This window comes from Schistocerca serialis, chromosome 11, assembly GCF_023864345.2.
Source record: "Schistocerca serialis cubense isolate TAMUIC-IGC-003099 chromosome 11, iqSchSeri2.2, whole genome shotgun sequence".
NCBI lineage: Eukaryota > Metazoa > Arthropoda > Insecta > Orthoptera > Acrididae > Schistocerca > Schistocerca serialis.
The window spans coordinates 95377759-95399658 of record NC_064648.1 but is presented as its reverse complement, the minus strand read 5'-3'; the positions used below and the strand labels follow the sequence as shown (position 1 = coordinate 95399658).

The 21900-nt window shown below is 44.5% G+C and overlaps 1 protein-coding gene across 1 annotated transcript in view; it reads right to left on the bottom strand.

The window, feature by feature from the left end:
- LOC126426769 (uncharacterized) overlaps positions 1-21900 on the bottom strand; it is an 80534-nt gene that overhangs the window by 9646 nt on the left and 48988 nt on the right. The window contains exons 5-6 of the mRNA XM_050088757.1: positions 11232-11407; positions 2508-2716 (exon numbers count right to left, since the gene is read on the bottom strand). Of these exons, the coding sequence (XP_049944714.1) occupies positions 2508-2716; positions 11232-11407 (385 nt within the window). The remainder of the gene's footprint in view (positions 1-2507; positions 2717-11231; positions 11408-21900) is intronic.

Sequence of the window (21900 nt, the reverse complement as noted above, 5' to 3'; positions counted from 1 at the left end):
CGTGTGGTTGTTATGGATGAGAGGAGAATGAATCCTTTTTCAATAGATTGTTCAGTTTATGGAAAATGTGGCAGTGTTTTTGTTCATGTGTATCACCAATCCCAGGGTTTCTGGTCTGCAGAATGAGGTGCTGGTATCAGGATATCTCACAAGCACCTATTGGCAGTACCATCTGATTGTATGTTGTAGCAATTATCTGTGCTTTGTGGAGTGTAGAATGACTGGGACTGTGTTACGTGACTGTAACAATTTTCATTAAAGTATAGTTGTAGCATTGAGATAACATGTGAGTGATGAAGATCTCGTTGGTCTGTTGTGGGCAAGCATCTAGTTCTGCTGGACAGTGATGCGTAAAGAAGCCGGTAGAGAAGCGCCACGGTTTTAATAGTGGCGAGGGCAACTCTTTCAGACAGGGCCGTTGTAGCAGCCTGCTGGATGTCGCAAGCCATCTCCAACATCGCCACGTGCTCAGAAGAGATTCGCACCCGTTTCTTCTCTCCCTCTCTCCCCCCCTCCCCCTCCCTATCTCGACCGAACTGCCACGACCTCTCCCATCTCTCTAGATTATCACGACAACTTTCCCTGAAGATAAAATGGCTCTGAGCACGATGGGGCTTAACATCTGAGGTCATCAGTCCCCTAGAGCTTAGAACTATTGAAACGTAACTAACCTAAGGACATCACACACATCCATGCCCGGGGCAGGATTCGAACCTGCGACCGTAGCGGTCACGCGGTTCCAGACGCCTAGAACTGTACGGCCACACCGGCCGGCCCCTGAAGATATCTTCAATGTCGGGCTTAAAGTTAGCTTCCAGACAAACAGCTAGTGGTCCACAACTCTGTAAGGTTTTGTCGCTGCTCATTCTTTAATATCTTGTCGCCATTCGTGAGGAATTGAAACATCAACTACAGCTCACACGTTTGTTCTCGGTGTCCATAACAGTTTCAGTCATAATTATAGACATGCTGCAGAGTGCAGCTCAGTCTAGCAACAGGTGGGGTAAGAGTCTGCTTCTTTGGTAACTTTGTAACAATGCGTATTTCCTTTTATGTGCCAGTATTATTCTTATGGTTGTCTGCAGTAAATTATCGGCGACGGCCGAAATTTTGGAAAGGCCTTTTTTCTCAGTATTACAGTTCCTGGTTCTAATATACGGATTTTCTTATGATAACTTACTCCCTTATCTGTTGTAACCCTTTTCGACCACCTTAGTTTCTTAATTTGTCGGCTTACTACCAATGAAAACCCTGCAAGCTCGATTGCCTGAGGCGGTCAAGAGTGACAACGGCAGGCATAAATAATTTTTCCGCTGAGAGAGCACAAGCCCACTGTCCTCCCTTCCTCTCATTTAAATGGAGTTACTCCCTACCGAACAAGTAGCTATAAGGGAGGTACAAAGAGAGAATTAAACGATTACAACTCGTTTTATGTCTGGTGCACGATAGATAGATGATCGAGTAAGAGATAAAGACCAGCAACGAGAATAAAATAATAAATTTAAAAAATATAGTGATTCGAACAAATAGAGTTGTTTAGCAGACAGGTGCGATAGCTGTGTTTCCTCAGTCCTACTACTGTTCATAGTATTAATACTTCTAAGGATAATATTAACAGTGTATCTGATACAATTAACTGTTCAGTTACAAATCGAAATATTGTTCGTCAAAGAAAATTAGTAAATACGAACAGTATCGTGCTAGGATCATAGATGATAAATGTAGAACACTACACCAGTTACAGTATTGACAGAAAATTAGCTTGTCTGTAGCCGTTATGTTGCAGAGACCATTCGCCATTTTTAAAAAGCCTTAGACTAGGTCTGAAGAAACTACATGTACAGAATTTTAGAGTGTTTATAGAAGATAAAAAGGAACACTTTTTTATATGAGGCACGTGTCGCGCATGTATGAGGGTCTTATCTGCACTGGCGTTCAGAGACGGTGTTCAAAGTTCTGTGGGATGGGCACTGTTTTAGAGGTGTTGCGTGCCTCCTACGGGAGGGAGACGAGTTGTTCAGTGTACCAGACACTGGCAGACACCCCAGGTGAGGTGGTTGCCTGTTAGGCTGAGGCTGCAAACATTATTTGTGACACAAACCACTTGTTTCGAGTGTGTTACACAACCGTTAGCACCCAGCTGACACTTGAGTAACGTCTCTAAAACATCACACCTGTGACATTTGTGTCACATAAAATTTGTTCTTTTTAATCTTCTCTAAACGCTCCAAAATTTTGTCTACGTAGTCTTTTTTAGTCCCTGCATAATGAAGAAGTCAATAATACATCGAAATGAAGTAACTAGCTTGACATAGATCCAGACGGAGAGTTGCCAAGGAATCGAAAAACTGACTTTGGAAAGAGCACCAGAGATGATGCGTGGCGTGCAAAATCACGCAAGAGCTAAAAACATATATTCAGAAGGATATTTGAATCTCATTCCTCGAACAACTGAACAGTTGTCAGCGCATAGCCATGAAGTGGCCGGGTCCCAGTATTAAACTTACCTACAATCTTGAAACCATCATCGTAGAATGAATCGATGTAGTCAGCTGCAGTGACCCAGTAGACACGATGGAGGGCGGACAGTTCTTCAGCGAGACTGAACATTTGCGACGCCTCTGGCTGCCGCTCCTTGCACAGCGCACTGAAGTCGTTGTCAGAGGAGAGGCTCCACGGCTGATAGCGCAGCAGGCGTTCACTCAACAGCGGCCGCCTGTAGCACACAAGCTGCCAGGTTAAAAGTTGAAAACCTAGCATGTATAGTTTATGCAAGAACGTACAAGTATTCAGAACGGATTTCCACTCAGTAGTGGATTAGAAACTTCCTGGCAGATGAGTACTGTGTGCCAGACTGGGGCACAAACCTGGAACTTTTTCATTCTTTAAAGGATGCATAGTAACACAGCAAACAATCGCAAATCCATTGGTCTTTTTAGCATTTTAGCGCATCGAGATTTCATCTTTAGATTTCGGAGCACTTGAGTGAGACACCGATTATAACTATTTCTTGCAGGTCATCCACTCCGTTTTGTGCTGCTATATCGTTTTGACTGGTTTCAGGCACATCAAACAGCAGAGCTGCAGCGCTTCCCGCAGAATACCTCTTTTCTTTAAAGAAGAATTTCGTATGCATTGCAAGAGAGTGAACATGTGATATTTATGTTAAGGATATGAATGACTTGTTCAAATTTGACATGTAGACATGTCTGTCACGAGCTGAAGCAAAATCTTCCACATTACCACTTGAAAATGGCTCAAAAGTCCGAAACTGCAATTGTAAAACAATTTTTATAGTCAATGGCGAATATGACATCGAGCTGGGCAGGCACGAACCGAGAGCCGCCGTCACAGCCTTACTTCCGCCAGTACCTCAGCCGCTGCCTTCCAGCCGTCACAGAAGCTCCCCTGCACGGCCGGCGGGACCAGCGCTCCCGGAAGGATGGGCACTGCAGTGACCAGAGGCCTCGGGAGTTGCTTCCTGGACGAATCCTCACTCTGCAGTGGAGAGTGCACGTCGCGGATCCGACACACGGCTCTGACCTGCCAGTGAGTTTCCTATCTGCATTAGGTGATGTGACATCTGCGATAATTTTCCGTAAAGACTGTATGACACAGGAAGATGAGTTCAATGGACAAACGTGAAGCAGGTCCACTTATTCAGTCCTTTCCACCTAATCCAACGGCTAAGGACAGCGCGATACGATGAGTTAAACTATTTCACATCCGTCTTTGCAAATACCAAACATGTATTTTTATTTCACAATACGTGTTTTACTTTACTCATTATACCCTTACCAGTTGTGGCATTTTTATAATGTTTCCGCTTACATCCGGCAGTGTGCATCCCACCATCTCACACTTGTGTGCCTGACGTGCAGTAGTACATGTCTGCTGACGAAAAACTTGACAAAATGACGCTTGACTATTGCATACAAATGTTTGTTTACTTGGCTCTGAAGCATTCGCTCGGTCTCGTTTTGTGAGTGGTTGGTGCGGGTCTCTCGTTTGGCAGTAGAAATTATCATGCAGAAATTGTTGGCCGTAAAAATTTGTCCTAAGGTCAGTGTTCCGTACATCGATTCGATGCATCTGTGTCAGGTACATCTTATGATGAGAATGGAGCCCTCAGAATCGGGTATGAGGCAATTTTTTTCCTGATTAATCTACGACTGCATTCCCTATAGCCCATCAACGATGGAAAGTTTCCATACTGCCAGATACAATGCAGAACAATCATTACTCCCTCTACTCCTTGTAGTATGGTCCTTGGTTATCACTGTTACTTGAAAACGATGTTGTCAGTTAAAGCATGAAGCTGCATCATAATGAGTTCCGTGTGATGTCTGGGTCCCCAGTTTGACCGGAAAGCTGTCCCTCCCATAAGGCATGTGGTGCCATGGAGCTAAGGCTGGCAAATCATTTCCACGCTGCGTACAGCAGCTCGCTGTTCTGCTTGGAGGTACAGTACCACACCTACTCCACTGACAAGCTGGGACTCAGAATCCGTGCCGTGATAAAATGTATCGTTTGCATGCCACAGATCCAGGAAGTAGATGCATACTGACAATGATCTGAATAATCATTATACTGAGATTTTTTTGGCAAAGAATTTCGGGAAAGGGCTGTTTTTAACGCTATGGAACCGTTCATTTCATAAGGCGACCAAAGAAAGTATTTAAGTGGAGGAAGGAGGTAAACATACGGCCGGTGTGGCCGAGCGGTTCTAACCGCTTCAGTCTGGAACCGCGCAGCTGCTACGGTCGCAGGTTCGAATCCTGCCTCTGGCATGGATGTGTGTGATGTCCTTAGGTTTAAGTAGTTCTAAGTTCTAGGGGACAGATGACCTCAGATGTTAAGTCCCATACTGCTCAGAGCCATTTGAACCATTTGAGGTGAACATACAATCTCCACTAAAATGATAAAGAAAGCCCGGAAACTTCTGGACAATTTGCCTATGTACTACACAGCAGTAATACTGCAATACTGACTGCCATATTCATTTTGGGGGAACGTGCGTTGGCACACAGAGTGGCGAATCCACAGAAGACGCAATCAATACTCGCCACAGGGACGTGGAGTGTCGATGAGCGAGGCAGGCCGCTAACACGGAAGGCAATCGTCGTCAATTAGGGCACAGAGGCAAGGGCAGTGTGCTATAGGCGGCTTTGGCCCGTAGTGCTGGAGCCGTTACTAAAGGTATCATGCGTGTCCAGTAATGAAGTGGAGGAATTTAGAAATGACCGACTGTAAATGGCGATTCGTGAACTACAGAAGAGACACGAAATGGTGCGCTGCCTGAACTAGGAGGGCGGTACCTAAGCTGCACCACTGCCGCTGGAGCTCTGTGACCCCCTCCCCTCTTGCATCACCGGTTTTCGACTTTATACTGACATCCAACAGAAGGTAAACACGCTGGGTCGTGTGAATAAACAAGACGACGTTCTCCGGAGAAGATTCTCGGAGCAAAAGGACATCCTCTGAGAAAGCTCTTACGAGCAAAACATTCGAAGCCATAATCTGTGTCGAGAGGGTTCCTTTTTCTCACTACCTCTGCTCCCTGCTGAGTTCTCGGTGTGTGTGGTCTGCCGTGTCCGGCACAGAAAGCACGCGCAGTGTCACGTGTCATTCAGCTCGCTCAAACGGGCGACATGTCTGGAACCGGCATCAGTGTGTTCAGGCAGAGTTGCACTACGTTTCATTTTGTTTATTTTATGTGCGGCAACAAATTATTAAGACAACTACGTACAGTTTACGAAAATGTATTCACTTGCGATGTTACGGAATTTACAACATGTGGAAAACTTTTCAGTTATAGATGTTAGGTGAACACATTATGCGAACGAAATCATAAGATTAAATGACACCAAATCGGAACTCTGTCACAGTTCTCCAACACGAGATAATTTTGGCTAAATACGGCGCACAACTGTCTGCTAGCGTGGCAAGCACATAAGCGCCCAACCATGCGTTCCTTACGAGTAACAGGTCGCTAGGTTTGCAATAAACCAGATTAATTTTTCTGGTAACCCTACTTATTTCTAACATCACACTATATAAGACTTATGCTGTGAGAAGACATGAAGGTGAACGTCTCGAAATGTCAGCGACACGGTTGTTTGGTGTAGGCCTACAGCTAAATGTTCTCGTACGTCAGTCTGAAAACTTGGGTCTACTAAATAGCAATAAAAATGTTTCAATTTTCACTTCTTTTGAGAGGTCGTCCGCAGATAATGGTATTATTGTCAAAGCGATATAAACTTCTACAGCTCCTCAATTCAGCACTTCGTTGGGCTATATATTTCTTTTTCTGCCTCCCAAGCAATATGAATTCTGCCATCATTGGCAAAATGTAGGTAAAACTTAACAGAACTTACTCAGCCCGAAGAATGCTACAGATCTCGCTTCAATATTTTCCGGTTGTGAGAGGCTCCTCTAGTTTTGTTCACACGAATTCGGAGAACGTTCTTTGTTTTGAGCAACATCCCTCACCCTTTTACTCGCGATGAGCACATTCTCGGCTGGAGTATATTCTCTGACTCGCGTTACTCATGTGAACCAAAATTTCCAGTACGAAGTATATCCTCCGTTTTACTGACACGCCCCACTATACTTCGCCAGCACCTCAGCTCTCACATGGACTCTGCTAGTGGTTCTTCGCCGATCATCTCCCACCCTTCGCCGTCGTCTTCATTGCTTCACCACTCACAGAGAGCCGTAGTCTGGCAGCCCCTTCGCCACTGCCTGCGTCAAATGCTCCACCACCGTCGACGCCACCTGCGCCACCGTCGACTCCCTCTCCAGCAGCGTCGCTGCCTCTGTCGCCAACACCGTCGCCAGCCCCAAACCGCGGCCCGCCCCATCGCCCTCACCACTGCCGGAGCCAGAAGTTCCAACCACATCCACCACCACTGTAGCTTCGTCACCGCCGTCATAAACTCCTGTCAATGTCCTTATCTACACACAAATGGGGCCACCTATTACACCACAAGCCTCATGCATGCAGTCATAAGACCAAACAAATGAAATAGAATAGATAAAACCTCACGATTCAAAATGAAACCAAGCCAAAAATGATTTCACTAAATTTACGGACATGAAACTAATAATTCCTCTCAACTATCGTCCTTTGTATCTACATCTACGTACATAATCCGCAAGCCACCGTGCGGTGCGTGGTGGAGGGTACCCTGTTCCACAACTAATCGTTTCCTTTCCTGTTCCGCTCGCTGACAGAGCGAGGGACAGACGCCTGTCTATATGCCTCCTTAGGAGCCGTAATTCCTCGTATCTTGTCTTCGTGGTCCCTACCAGAAATGTATGCTGGCGTCATTAGGATCGTTCTGCAGCCAGCTTCAAGTGCCGATTCTCTAAACTTTCTCAGTTGTTTTCTTCGAAATGAGTGTCTTCTTCCCTCCAACAATTCCCTGCTTAGCTCCCGAAGCATATACGTAACACTTGCATGCTGATCGAAACTCCGGTAAGAAATCTACCTGCTCCCCCTGAAGTATTTCGATGTCTTCTTTCTATCCGACGTGGTGCAGATCCCAAAGAGTCGAGCAATGCTGAACAAGAAGTCGCTCTGGCGTCCTATACGGGGTCTCCCTTACACACGAACCACACTTTCACAAAACTCTCCCAATAAACCCAAGTCAACCGTTCGCCTTTCCTACCAGAATCCTCACACGTTTATTCCATTTCATCTCGCTTCGCAACATTACGCCCAGGTATTTAAACGAAGTGACTGTGGTAAGCAGGACACTTGGAATGCCGTATCCGGATATTACGGGTTCGTTTTTGCTTTCTTCTACAGCAAGAGCCACCTGCCATTCATCACACCAACTAGAAATTTTGTCGACGTCATCTTGTGTCAACCTGCAGTCACTCAACTTATTCCATATGCTCGTTCTTCCGTTATCACCCCGCAATGGGACACCGTGTCAAATGCTTTCGAGAAATCTAGAAATATGGAATCTGCCAGTTGCCCTTCATCCGTAGCTCTCAGTGCATCATGCGAGAAAAGGAAAAGGTGAGTTTCACAGAAGCGATGCTTACCAAAACCGTGTTGATTTGTGCACATAAGCTCCTTAGTCTGAAGAAAGTTGATAATGTCCGAACTGAGAATATGTTCAAGGATTCTGCAGCAAACAGGTGTTAGGGATATTGGTCTTTAATTTTGTGGGTCTGTTCTTTTACCTTTCTTATACACTAGAGTCACTTGCAATTTTTTCCACTCGCTTGGTTCTTAGCGCTGATCGCAAGATTCGCGGTAAATGCAAGCTAAGTAAGGGGCCAATGCCGTACACTACTCTTTGTAAAACCAAACTGGCATTCCATCTAGGCATTGCCACTTATTTATTTTCAGCTGTTTCTCTACGCCAGGGGTACTCATTACTATGATTTCCAATCGGGACTCTGTGCGATGGTCAAACGACGGCACGTCTGTACCATTCTCCTACGTGAACGATTTCTTAAACGAGGAATTTTTAACTTCGGCCTTCCTTTTGGAATATTCTAGCGCCAAAGCAGACTGGTCAACGTGTGACTGAATAGAAGCGTTGGATCCGCTTAACGATTTTGCAGAGGAGCAAAACTTTTTCCGGTTCTCCGGTGGTAGCTGTTGTATGATCTTTTCACAGACGCACGAATGTCTACAAATCTTGCTGTCCTCATTTGCGCGTTCTCTTTTGAACCGAGAATGTAACAGCCTTTCCTTCCTCAGCATTTTCCGAATTTTGTTATTAATGCACGATGAGCCTTTTCCGCCCGTACTCCACTAAGTAGGCGCATACTTTTCCGGATCACGATTTACATTTTTTTTAAAGTTTAGCCATAATTCCTCTATGGCCATAATTCTGGAATTAAATGATTGTATTTTATTGTCTAAGTGAGACGCTGACAACTGCATATCAACTCTCCTAGCGTTCTCGACTGATTTACTGACTTTTGTAACCATAGTCACTATGATAACATCATGATCACTAATCCCCATCTCTATGCTGACGCCATCGATAAGGTCCTGCCTGTTTGTGCTGGCTGCCGAACTAGCTGCTCAACACAGTTTTCGGAAAACGTGTTCAAAAGTCCTTCACAAGACTGTCTGTGTGCTCGACCTGCAGTGAATCCACAGACGTCCCAGTCTGTACTCGGTATGTTAAGGTCACCGCCAGCTAGTGTCGCGTGATCTGGATATTAATGCAATGCTGACTATTTACCTTCTTTGAATGGCTCCACATCCGTCCCAGCGGAGTCGGGTGCGTGGTAAAAACATCCAACAACTGATATGGTTTCACCTTGTCCTGTTATGTGCGACCACGTAACTTCCCTATTGCACTCAAATTCAACCTCAGTAAAGAGAATATTTTTTTTGAACTGCAATGAACACTTCCCCTCCTACGGCGTCGAATATGTCTTTCCGATAAACATTCCAAGACTCGCTAAATATATCAGAGTTTTTTTACTTTGGGTCTCAATTCAAGAATAATTTGAGGCTGAGAACGTTCATGGAGGAGAGTAAATTTGGGAACTATGTTACAAATACTTCGAAAGTTGACTGATAATAGTTTCAGAGTCAAACTAACTTTACTCTGGAAGCTATCTGATTTCCTAAATGTGTACCAACTGGCGAGTGTTCATGAGAGTACCTCAAACTACCGGCTAGCCTGAAACCCCCCATGTGCACTCCACAAGTACTCTGCTATCCGATTAGCTGCTTCCTTTGTGTAGTGCACCCCTGTCTTGAAATCTACCCATCTCCGATTTTCAGTTCACCTTCCCAACCACTGTTACCTTCATTCCCACTGCCTGACACAATATCGATAGTTTTATCCCGTCACACTATCTGCATGTGTCCGTACACAGTGATCCAGTAACCCACTCACAATTCTGATGACAGATGTGGAGTAGCAAACCAAAAATCCCCACACAATAAACATTGTGGAGTAACAATACCGTTCCTCATAAACAGCTCCAGTTGGCTACAAATCATGTTAAATCATCCTGCATAATACTTTATCCTGAGTATGTATTTTACCACCCTGGCCGTGATCTGTACTACTGCCTGTCTCTGTCATCATCCTATAGCACATAATTTCGTTCCTCACACTGACCACTGCCTCTCCACAGCTGTTTATCCACATCAATTCTCATGATGAACTTAACTGTGGAGGTCGGTTGATCACCTTCGTTTCAGAAGACCTAGTCCATTTCCCAGACACACTCATCCCAAAGTGACTCCCCTACCAACCGCTTCAGATATAACTGCAGAAGTCTTTCATCCAATTGATAGCAATCACGACTGAGTCTAACTGTCCATCCTAATCCATGTTCTCCACCTCCATAGCTACCCCACAATAAGCCACCTGATAGAGTCCAACAACACCGCCACAAGACCTGCGGTGCCTGCTGGGTGCTTACCCATTTCCACATAGGAAGCCACCTGGTCACCCTCCATAGTGCCAACATATCTCCTACAATACTCCATTCCACGGCCCCATATGTCAACCACTCGAGAGACTATTCCGCTTTCCTCTCGCTCGCAACCTCCAGTATTTACGCTCTATGCTACGGACTGATTTAAACACACCAACCACAGGCCAAAATATAAGAACGATGGCTATCCGCTTCCTGCCCTCTGCTGACGTCTTCCCATCTTCCCTCATCGCTGCTTAGATTTTTCCTCCATCTATTGAGATGAACATGACTTATGGCCTCTTTTCCTCACCGACTGGATGCCAGTATCTGGACTAGAGTCGCTACTACATGGTATTACCGTAATTTCTCCCGAAGTGTTTTTTTTGTATTTTTTTGGTCCAGAATAAGACGAGGACACGCTCACTTTCCGTGTCAGGTTCCACATCATTGTTTCCACAAATTATGAAAACTTCGGAAGTATCTGTAACCATCAATATTTTCTCTAGTAAATGCAGTAACATCGTTTTTTTGTGTCTGTTTTCTCCGCTGGTCTGTTACGTAATACGTGGAACATTTTAAGACACAATACGAATCAAAATATTGAAGGCTAAACGGAGTAAAAAGCCGTTGTAAATCACGAGTTTCTGTAACCTTGTCCTTCACTACTGTCTATTAGTGCTAGTTCTTTACTCCATTCTGAATTAAATGATCCCTGTGTTTTCTATAACTTTAATGAATACTTCCATGGATAAAAGTGAGATAAACTCCAATAAACCATAGTGAGTACGACAGACATTTGAGTGTACACTGGTTTATACCTGAGTGTCGAGTCCCATGGCCCGTCCTTGTCTTCTTCCACCTCGTAGTGCTCCACCTGTTTGCTGGCTAATTGCATGTCATGTACCCATCCGGTTAATTTCGTGCGCAGCATATCTTTCACACGTTCCATGTCCTTAATCCAACTGTGGAGTTGCTGATCACTTGCGTGGTTACCCTGAGACACACAGAAAATAGTTCAAATTACTTTCATAACATGCATAAGCAGCAGCCTGTCTTAATATACAGTTGCATGTAGCACTATTACATGACACTGAAATTACTGCCAGCGCATGAGTGTAGTACATTGAGTTTTGTAAAGGCATAAAAACATTAATGCACAGCAGATGCCTAGTGGGGTTTTATTAAATAAATACATTTCTCAAACTGTGACATCAGATAAGAGAGGTGCAGATATTTCTTGGTAGTTGACATTACAGACGTCTCAATGTATGAATGTATACTCTCGTGACGATGTATCCAACTGAAATGTTCTGGAGCTGCCAGCAGAGTCGAGTTCCTACGTGTAAAGCCACATGGCGGGGCTGGAACTCTGAGGAGGTTCTATTCAAACTTTTGAACGATTTTCGAAAATTGAATGGCCAGACTGTTGACAGATCCGTCAAAATCCTACTCGTTACCAACGCTGTAAGAAACTTGAACACATGTTATGACCTTCTACAAACGCAATGATAGACATCAACCGCTCCATATCTGAAACATTATCTGAGTTAATTGTGCACACACGAAATGTCAGTTTGACTCAAAATTTTGTAGCGTTTGTCTGTTGCCTGGCTGATCGCTTTTGCCGAGAATTTGCGTTTGTTGCTCGTCATCTAACACGATGTCGTCTGTATCTGAACACGTCTCGAATATTGCAGATTTGAAGGAATGTATTGACTGTCCGAGTGTTAAGATCATTTTTTCTGGACCATTTTCGGGTACGAAGTTCACATTTATGTCACATATTAAGGTCTATGCTCCTTTGACGTTGTACACATTGTAGGTTTCTAAGTCACTGCAATAAAGACATGGCCATTTAAATGGCATATTTTCATACTTGAAAAATCACTCACAAAATTCTATAAGGTGCTCCCTGTTGATTTAGAATCATCACATTTTGAAAGAAGCCAGATTTCACAGTGCAAATAAAGGAAAAAAATCTTAAAATCCGAAATTGGTAACTATATAACTCTAGAAAATACTTTTTGTATTATTTTGTATCAGTTTGTCTATTTGTCTGTCCATCTGTTGGGAATCTTTTTCTCTGGGTATCATGTTCAAATTATGTCACATACAAAGGTATGTGGACCCTTGGCGGCGTAAAAACTGTAAGCTTATAATTCACTCCAGTCAACAGATACGGACGGCCGTTTATGTCTCGTGTTTTGATAATCGAAAACTCACTCATCGAAACCTATAGGGTGCCCTCCATTGACTTGGAATCGTGAGATTTGGCAACAACTAAGTTTTCCGGTACAAGTAAAGTAAAAAATCTGAAACTTGTTAACTTTTAATTATATCACATAAAAATGTCGTTTTCGATTTGGACATACATTGTATTCATGACCTGTTGAAAGTATAACATACGAACATTACTGCATCCAAAAATAAATTGTATGTTGTATTCATGATTTAGTACGTAAACAGAAATGTGTTATTAAATCTTGTCTCCCTACATACATAAACTAAAGTCCTCTGCTTGCTTGTTCTTGTTTGTTTGGGCTGAGGAAATAACATAGAATTTCTGAATCGATCTTGGTATAGCTGGGACCAGTATCTTGCCAGTAAAGTTACAAAGTGTCGATAACAGACAAAAATCATTGGGAATCTCGATTCCCAGGATGGGGAGTTTGTACAGAACCCTTAGTGCGTGAGTCCCTCTCGCACTTGCCCATTCTGTTTTCCTTTCTTCTATCTACCCTAGCATCAACCAGTATGTTGTTCTGGAAGGTGAGTGCTCACCACAGACATGGGTGCCGTCGGGAGAGTCTGAGGGAAGTGGGACGGAACTGCTCTTGTTCTCTGTACGTGGAGTCCCCAATCCTTTTGGGTCACACTGAAACAGGTGACAGTGGTTCCACAATAGATTATATTGAGATAGGGAACCAATACTCGAAAGTGCATATTTATTTTGTTAAGGGCATACACAGCATACACCACCTAACAACAATGTAGTTCATAGTAATTCTTCAAAGCAACGACTGTCAGTCTGAATGCATGTATTGCAATGATGCCTGCAGTTCTTCACACTCTTGCAAAGATCTCGGGTGTCCGTTGTGCACTCGAACAGTAGCAGCTGATAAACAGTGTACACACCAGACCACCAAACGGACCTACTGTGCACAACTAGGCCCGTAGCACTCAAGCATCGCAGTGGCGCATTAACCTGTGACGCAAGCACACCACTGACCCTGCTGTCAGCTGTCCATTGCATCAGATAGCTTGTGTCGTGTTCATGGTGAGGTGTGTTGCTGTGTACAGTGCACAATGAGGAATCAAAGGTGAAATGTGCAAGCACTGGGACGAACGGATTTTGAGCCCTATGTCTGCTTGTGTCAATCCAGTATCGTTCACAGCGCTGTACTTTCCAACTTCATACAGTTTGTATTGTTTGTGGATGAGGCCTCATCCGTGATGTTGTTTTCAAAAGCCAAACAGGCAGATCTAGAATGAGGACAACACCCACGCCACCCATATCGGAGGCCAACAGCAAAGATTCTCAGTCACGGTATTTTAGGGCATTATCCAAGATCATTCCACTTTGATGTTAATGTTTGAAAGCACCAAGCACCTGAAGAATACTCACACTCATTGTAGGACTGGAAAGGGGGGTCCTCTCTGATGACCATTGCGATCGCTGGATCTTACAACCCTCGACTTTATTCTCTGAGGTTATGCCAAGATGTAGGTGTACGAAACACCTGTAGATACAGCTGAAGACCTGCTTGCCAGGGTCCAAGCTGCCCGCCTCCTGGTACAACATTATTGCTCACGGGCGAGGCCTCCACGACCAATGCGGCCGCTTCATGTTTAAAGATGATTAAAGATGTAGCTGTTGTCACACACATCGACTCAGTCTGCGTTTCGACAAGTTTCTACACAGTTGTCACTTCTGCCCAGCTGCTCAGAACAACGAAGTGTGACATGTCTTGGAAGACAGTAGCGTGATTGACTCGATTCCACTATCGCAGTAGCCGCCACGATACAGGAATGACCTATGAGGATATGCTGACATCACTCCGAAACTGTGATCACAGAGAGAGCGTCATGCACGTCAAAGGTCGTGAGGTGGTGGTATGAATGTGGGATATTTTCAAGAACACTGCCATCCTGAATTTGGAATCATTCAACTGTATGTCAGTCCGACACCTTAGGCAAGTGTACGGTGGTGGAGAGAAAAACGGATTTACTTGTGTTGCAGATATGTGCAAAATTTATTTTCTTAATAAAATTTTTGTACTTATTTAAATACTCCCGAGCTCATTTTTTACAGTTCTTTTGTCAGCCATGTTTATTTACCAGGCGACATCTACACACTTTTTGAAGAACTGTCGAGATGATTTCCCAAGTTTCTACAATGTGTCACTCAAAACGTAACCGATCAGCAGCTATTTGCAGCCAGCATATTCCATTTCGCGCATTTCTGTCACAGCACAATCCCACTCGTTTAATATGTGGAAGTTCTTTTCTTACGAGAAATAAACCCGTTTGTTCTGCCTTGCGTCCACGCTTGGTAAGTAATGAGAGCAGTTGCAAGTTGAGAGAGGCATGTTCAAATGTGTACCAACACGCTGGGCACTGTCGCAATGCGCTATGTGTAAGTAATGTTAGTGGGGAGAGAAGAAGCGTGATGAATTGCGACTTGAATTGCTGACCAGCGCACGCTGCGTTGCTGAAGGGGTTTGTAAACAGCACTGCGGAGGGAGACCCGAGTCTTTCTCTCTCTCCGACTGCCAGCCAGCACTGATATCGGAGTCAAGCGCTCGTGCGGTATCCGTGACGACGATGGTGACTGCAGTCATGGCCATGCACGTTGGATAACAATGATGACGCCGCACTGTTGTCACTGTTTACCAACGACGGTGTGATGTCATTCATCATGGTCACCTCGGCTGAGGATGAAAGCAAGTATACATATTTTCTACAGTGTTTTTGTTTATACGCTACTGGCCATTAAAATTGCTACACCACGAAGATGACGTGCTACAGATGCGAAATTTAACCGACAGGAAGAAGATGCTGTCATATGCAAATGATCAGCTTTTCAGAGCATTCACAGAATGTTGGCGCCGGTGGCGACACCTACAACGTGCTGACATGAGGAAAGTTTCCAACCGATTTCTCATACACAAACAGCAGTTGACCGGCGTTGCCTGATGAAACGTTGATATGATGCCTCGTGCAATGAGGAGAAATGCGTACCATCACGTCTCCGACTTTGATAAAGGTCGGATTGTAGCCTATCGCGATTGCGGTTTATCGTATCGCGACATTGCTGCTCGCTTTGGTCGAGATTCAATGACTGTTAGCAGACTATAGAAACGGTGGGTTCAGGAAGGTACTACGGAAGGCCGTGCTGGATCCCAAGTGCCCCGTATCACTAGCAGTCGAGATGACAGGCATCTTATCCGCGTAGCTGTAATGGATCGTGCAGCCACATCTCGATCCCTGAGTCTACAGATGGGGACATTTGCAAGACAACAATCATCTGCACGAACAGTTCGACGACGCTTGCAGCAGCATGAACTATCAGCTTGGAGACTGTGGCTGCGGTTACCCTTGACGCTGCATCACAGACAGGAGCGCCTGCGATGGTGTACTCAACGACGAACCTGGTTGGGCGAATGGCAAAACGTCATTTTTATCGGATGAATCCAGGTTCTGTTTACAGCATCACGATGGTCGCATCCGTGTTTGGCGACATCGCGGTGAACGCACATTGGAAGCGTGTATTCGTCATCGCCATACTGGCGTATCACCCGGGGTGATGGTATGGGGTGCCATTGGTTACACGTCTCGGTCACCTCTTGTTCGCAATGACGGCACTTTGAACAGTGGACGTTACATTGCAGATGTCTGACGACCCGTGGCTCTACCCTTTCTCTGCGAAATCCTACATTTCAGCAGGATAATGTACGACCGCATGTTGCAGGTCCTGTACGGGCCTTTCTGGATACAGAAAATGTTCGACTGCTGCCATGGCCAGCACATTCTCCAGATCTCTCCCCAATTGAAAACGTCTGGTCAATGGTGGCCGAGCAACTGGCTCGTCACAATACGCCAGTCACTACTCATGATGAACTGCGGTATCGTGTTGAGGCTGCATGGGCAGCTGTACCTGTACACGCCATCAAAGCTCTGTTTGACTCAATGCCCAGACGTATCAAGGCCGTTATTACGGCCAGAGGTGGTTGTTCTGGGTACTGATTTCTCAGGATCTACGCACCGAAATTCCATGAAAATGTAATCACTGTCAGTTCTAGAATAATATGTTTGTCCAATGAATACCCGTTTATCATCTGCATTTCTTCTTGGTGTAGCAATTTTAATGGCTAGTAGTGTAAGTGATTCTTGTGGGTTCTACTTCTTCTTTTCTAGCTGTGAGCAGGCGCTACCCGCTGTGGGATCTGAACCCAGCAGCTGATAATGATGGTGACGATGATGATGATCTCTGGGGAACGACTTCGATTGTTCAGAGGCAGATATCGCTTATTCTACAGTATAAAATGTTTTGTTTGTTATTTTTGAGATGCTCTAGTTTGTAGATGTTCTCAATGCGAATTTCGGTGTTTTGACACGACCACCAGCTACTAGTTCTTTTGCACCTGTGTTTTCGTTTGGGTTTGTCCATATTCTTTCAGACACATTCCCCTGCCGACGTCATACACCTCCTCTAGTACCCATGCTGGATATGCCCTTAATGACAAACATGCCCACTGATGATGAGTTGCTGGAAGTGTATTCCAGTAATGAACACAACAACAGTTTTACTTGTAAGTACTCAGAATTTATTATTATTATTATACGAATGCGGATTTTTATTTCTCCTTCCTTAGATACTTATCAACTGCGTCTCTTTCTCCTTCTCGTGTGCAGAGTTATTAGGAGTTCGACGTGTTGTTGAGGGGAAGAGCATTGTCCAAGTTAGGGGGAGAGCTGTCGTGACATCATGGGGTGAGTCGATACCAGAGTGTTCATACTGAGTCACTTTTCTGAGGTGCAGGAAAGGGGGTCGTGTAAGACACTCAGCTGTATGCTCTACCTTGATTTATATTCATAAGATTTTGATCAACTTATTGTGGGGTCCAGTTACATCTCTCTTCAAAAGTATATACTGCTAACAAAAAGCATGTCCTAATGCCCAGAATCATGACGAGAGAAATTTAAATTGATTTCCATGGTTGCTTCTCATTAGTGATAGAAATAAACCAAAAAATACAGGGCATGCAGATACACAACAAACACCAGATGTCCAGTGATGTTCCAATTTCTTGTTTATGGCCGAATGTAGGAAAGCCATAAGAAGAAGACAAACATTAACACGCTGTGTGGCATATCGACAAAGAAGTCGAGCGTAAATTAGGTGGTCCTAAAATTAAAATCTTATGTCAAGGGAATAGTGCGAGATGGTTGCTCACTGAGCTTGAAAGTCTTGTACGGGATGTTTATAACATTTATAGTGAAAACGTCCTCATGACCAACGTGAAGGAGAATGATGCATTGTACAAGCAGGCAGCTGATCGTTATATCTGTGGACTGTGACTGGACAGAGGTGAGGAAGCTCCCTGTAGAGTCTGTTGCCACGTAACGGGGAAGTCCCAGAGTGCAGCTGACAACCCATGTAACTTTAAGTACCAACTGCCACAGCACACAGCCATCTTTTCCACAATTTCAGTGAGCATGATGCCCACTTTCTAGTTCAGCACTTTGACGAGTCTGGGTAGTAGGATGATAAGATCAGTGTCATTGCTGACACCGTTGACAAATACATGCCGCTTCAAAGAGGATCACACCACTTCCTGAATTCACAACGCTTCATGCTTACGTCTCTTTAGAAATTTGTTGAACCAACGCGTTCTGGAGATATTCTTAGCAAAGGGAGCCACTTATCTCGATGATGTAGAGTTTCAAGAGTTTCAACTTGTGACGGAGAAGGGGTCTTTCCATACGAATATCTGGAATCTCTAGTAAACTAAGAGGCATTTCCATAATGAATGGAAAGAACGGGCACTTGGTGAATGAACAGCAGGACTTCGGCATCTCTGATTTATCAGAACATGTAAAATGACGAACACCAATGTACATCTGACCGCCAACATCTTCGAGAAGTTCTGTAGCATATGGCTGAGATTTCGTGGGATGCCATGTTAAGAAAGACACAAGCCAGCATCGAATTCTTGACCAACGTTGAGATGCATGTCTTCCTGAAACATGCGGTCCACGAGTGACTTTGCCAATGTGTGCGCAGGTATGCCAAGGCAAATAACTTGCAAATAATCGATGGGGAGTACAGGTTGTCTGACGATTTCAGTTTCATACTGTAACTGGATTTAAACTGTCTCTAAAGGCAAACCATGCAACAAAGTCTCTCTTTTCAAGGGCTCTCATGGATGTCCAAAGGGGAAATGACCAGACTGGGGAAAGAGATCAAATATGTGGCTGCTGATGCTGTTGAGGGATATGTCCTACAGGTAGAGCTGGACTATCCCACAAGTCTGCATGACAGAGACGGCGATTTGCTCAGCCTGAAAGACTTTCACGTTCAGGGACGTCAACAGGTGCCTCCTCTAGGGCATTGACGCTGCACCACAAATGCTTATCAGGAGACCTTTCGACCGAGGTTATATACTGAGGTATATACTGCAGTTCCAGCTGGAAGCAGGGGTGTCCTATCACGATCACAAGTGGTTCATCGGGGGGCATAGGTGTGGAAATCTGCTGCACCCAGACTATTTACTGATGTGTCTGGGTGGGTTTATTTGTTAGTAAAAAGGTTAAAGGTGTTCCACTTGACTGGGTGTGTGTGGAATAGTTTGATGAGCTGTTTGTCACAGTTCTGACTGCATGTTTGAGATTATGAATGTTTCATTGCACACTGCGTGCGTCCATGTGTGTGTGCGTGTGTGTGTGTGTGTGTGTGTGTGTGTGTGTGTGTGTGTGTGTGAGAGAGAGTGAGAGAAAGAGAGAGAGAGAGAGAGAGACAGAGTATATATTTCGTGTGGAACATGTACAATATGCATCCGTGTAAAGAAGGTATTTTATATGTTTATGGTGCGTGTGTGTGTGTGTGTGTGTGTGTGTGTGTGTGTGTGTGTGTGTGTGTGTCTGTGTGTGTGTTGTTTTTAAGCTTCCATTGCTGTTGCTGTTCTAAGTATGTACACACTGAAAACTTCTCTCTCTCTCTGAGTTACTAATAAGTGTTTAATAGACATTGGAAATAAAAAAATTACCTTATTCACAAAAGAATGTGTATATTGTAATGAATCAATTACGAAATAACAAAACTGTTACGTATATCACAAATACGAGAAAAAATGGAAATTAAAAAGCTTTCAGTTGTTTTCACAATACAGTTGTTCTTCTTTTTCATATTTTTTGAATGAAATACCTCCTTTATCAGTTTTATATTGATGGCAGGTGGCAGAGAAAAAAGAAATCCTTTTCGAATACAGTATTTTTTAAATTTACATACATACATACATAGCCGACCGGTTCCAGGCGGGATAGCGATTTATCGCCTCCAATTCGTATTTGCGAAAGTAGAGCTTTGCGCATGTGCGCCCGGAATACTGCACGCGTTTAGGTGTGTGTGTGTGTGTGTGTGTGTGTGTGTGTGTGTGGGACGTGCGTCACGTCCTCGCTGTGACAGCATGCGGTTAGCGGTCAGCGGGCAGCTAACATCCCGTTTGTGATCTGAGCCGCTTCCCACTTCCGACAGCCCGGCTGTGGGCGTCACAACAACACAGGGCGAGGGAGGCCAGCGAGCGACACGGGCCGAGTCCACGCAGTAGGGGGTGCAGCGCACGGACAAACCCAAACTCACTGCAGTGGTGACACGTGGCTGCAGTCGACTCTTACCCGTACGTCGATAAGCAGTACAGAAAACGAAAAATAAAATTCAGAATTTCCCTCGTTGTGCAGGAGCAGTGAATTGGAAGGTGGTGCACACTTTTGAATCGGCACCTTCCAAAACGTTGAATCCGTCGTTCTTGCGATGGCGCCACTGGGCTTTCTGCCATCTCGACCTAATCTATGCCGGCCGGTGTGACTGAGCGGTTCTAGGCGCTTCAGTCTGGAACCGCGCGACTGCTACGGTCACAGGTTCGAATCCTGCCTCTGGCATGGATGTGAGTGATGTCCTTAGGTTAGTTAGGTTTAAGTAGTTCTAAGTTCTAGGGGACTGATGACCTCAGAATTTGAGTCCCATAGTGCTCAGAGCCATTTGAACTATTCTGACCATACATACATACATATTTGTACACAGTATTATGTGAGAGCCCAGTTACCAGGGGCACAGGGTCAAAATCGTAAGCTGCGTCGCTACCTGGGCAACGGCACGCTTTGCCATACTACTCTGCAGGGCTGTAGTGAAGAACCACGAGAGGAATTATCTCGAATACGAAAACCTCAAGACTGCTGCAGCTGTCTGAAGACTTAAGTTTCATTCAGGAAGCAAAGTGTGTCTTTAAATCGAAACTATCTGTACAACATTGGTTTCACTGAATAACTTTTCACAATTACACTTATCTTAAACAGGTGCAGTGTATGATCAACGAAGCGTAGCTGCACCGCAAATGTAATAAAGAAGTCGGCCTTTAAACATTCTCGCAAGCTGTGAGGTACTAACCCTACAAAATATTGGATGCGTATCAGGTAAATTGCCTTTGCTGCAGTGAAATGCATGGATGATGGTAACGAAAACTAGATGCAATGACAGGACATGATACGATGTCTGCAGAAACCATTCTTAAATACGGAACCCGCAACTATCAGTCTTTGAAATTACCATCCAGAAAACATCCGTAATATTTATAGGAAAAAGATTTAATGTACCCAGAACCTTTTCAGTTCACTAAAACAGGTATCGCCTAATTCTCTTCTCAAAGGATCCAAAATGAGGCTCACACGACACTTTAGGGATTGCCACGTTGCTACATACGCCACAAAAAGCTACACAAAGACACAGATCATACTGCGTCCTTTTGCTTTCCATGTATACTACTGTCAGAATCCAAACAGTCATAATGCACAGTGGCCATTCTATGTGTTAAGGTTGGGTTGTTTGGGGAAGGAGACCAGACAGCGAGGTCATCGATCTCATCGGATTAGGGAAGGGTGGGGAAGGAAGTCGGCCATGCCCTAAATCAGAATGGCCGGACACGGGACTGAACCGTCGTCCTCCCGAATGCGAGTCCAGTGTATGTGTTAAGATCACATAGCTCTTATTCTTGGTAGTGGGAAAATCACTGGTGGTAGTGTTCATAAATCATAGACAGAGAATTCAGATTCGATAATGGTTCGAGTTAGGCCACGAGACACGTGCAGAAAGGCTAACGACTGAGATGAATGCTCTCAGAAAGCAGCATCCGGTTTCACGTCAGTCTGGCACAGATTTTCATTGGCCTTGACGCAGTCACTAGATATTCCACTTGTGACTGAAGTAGCACA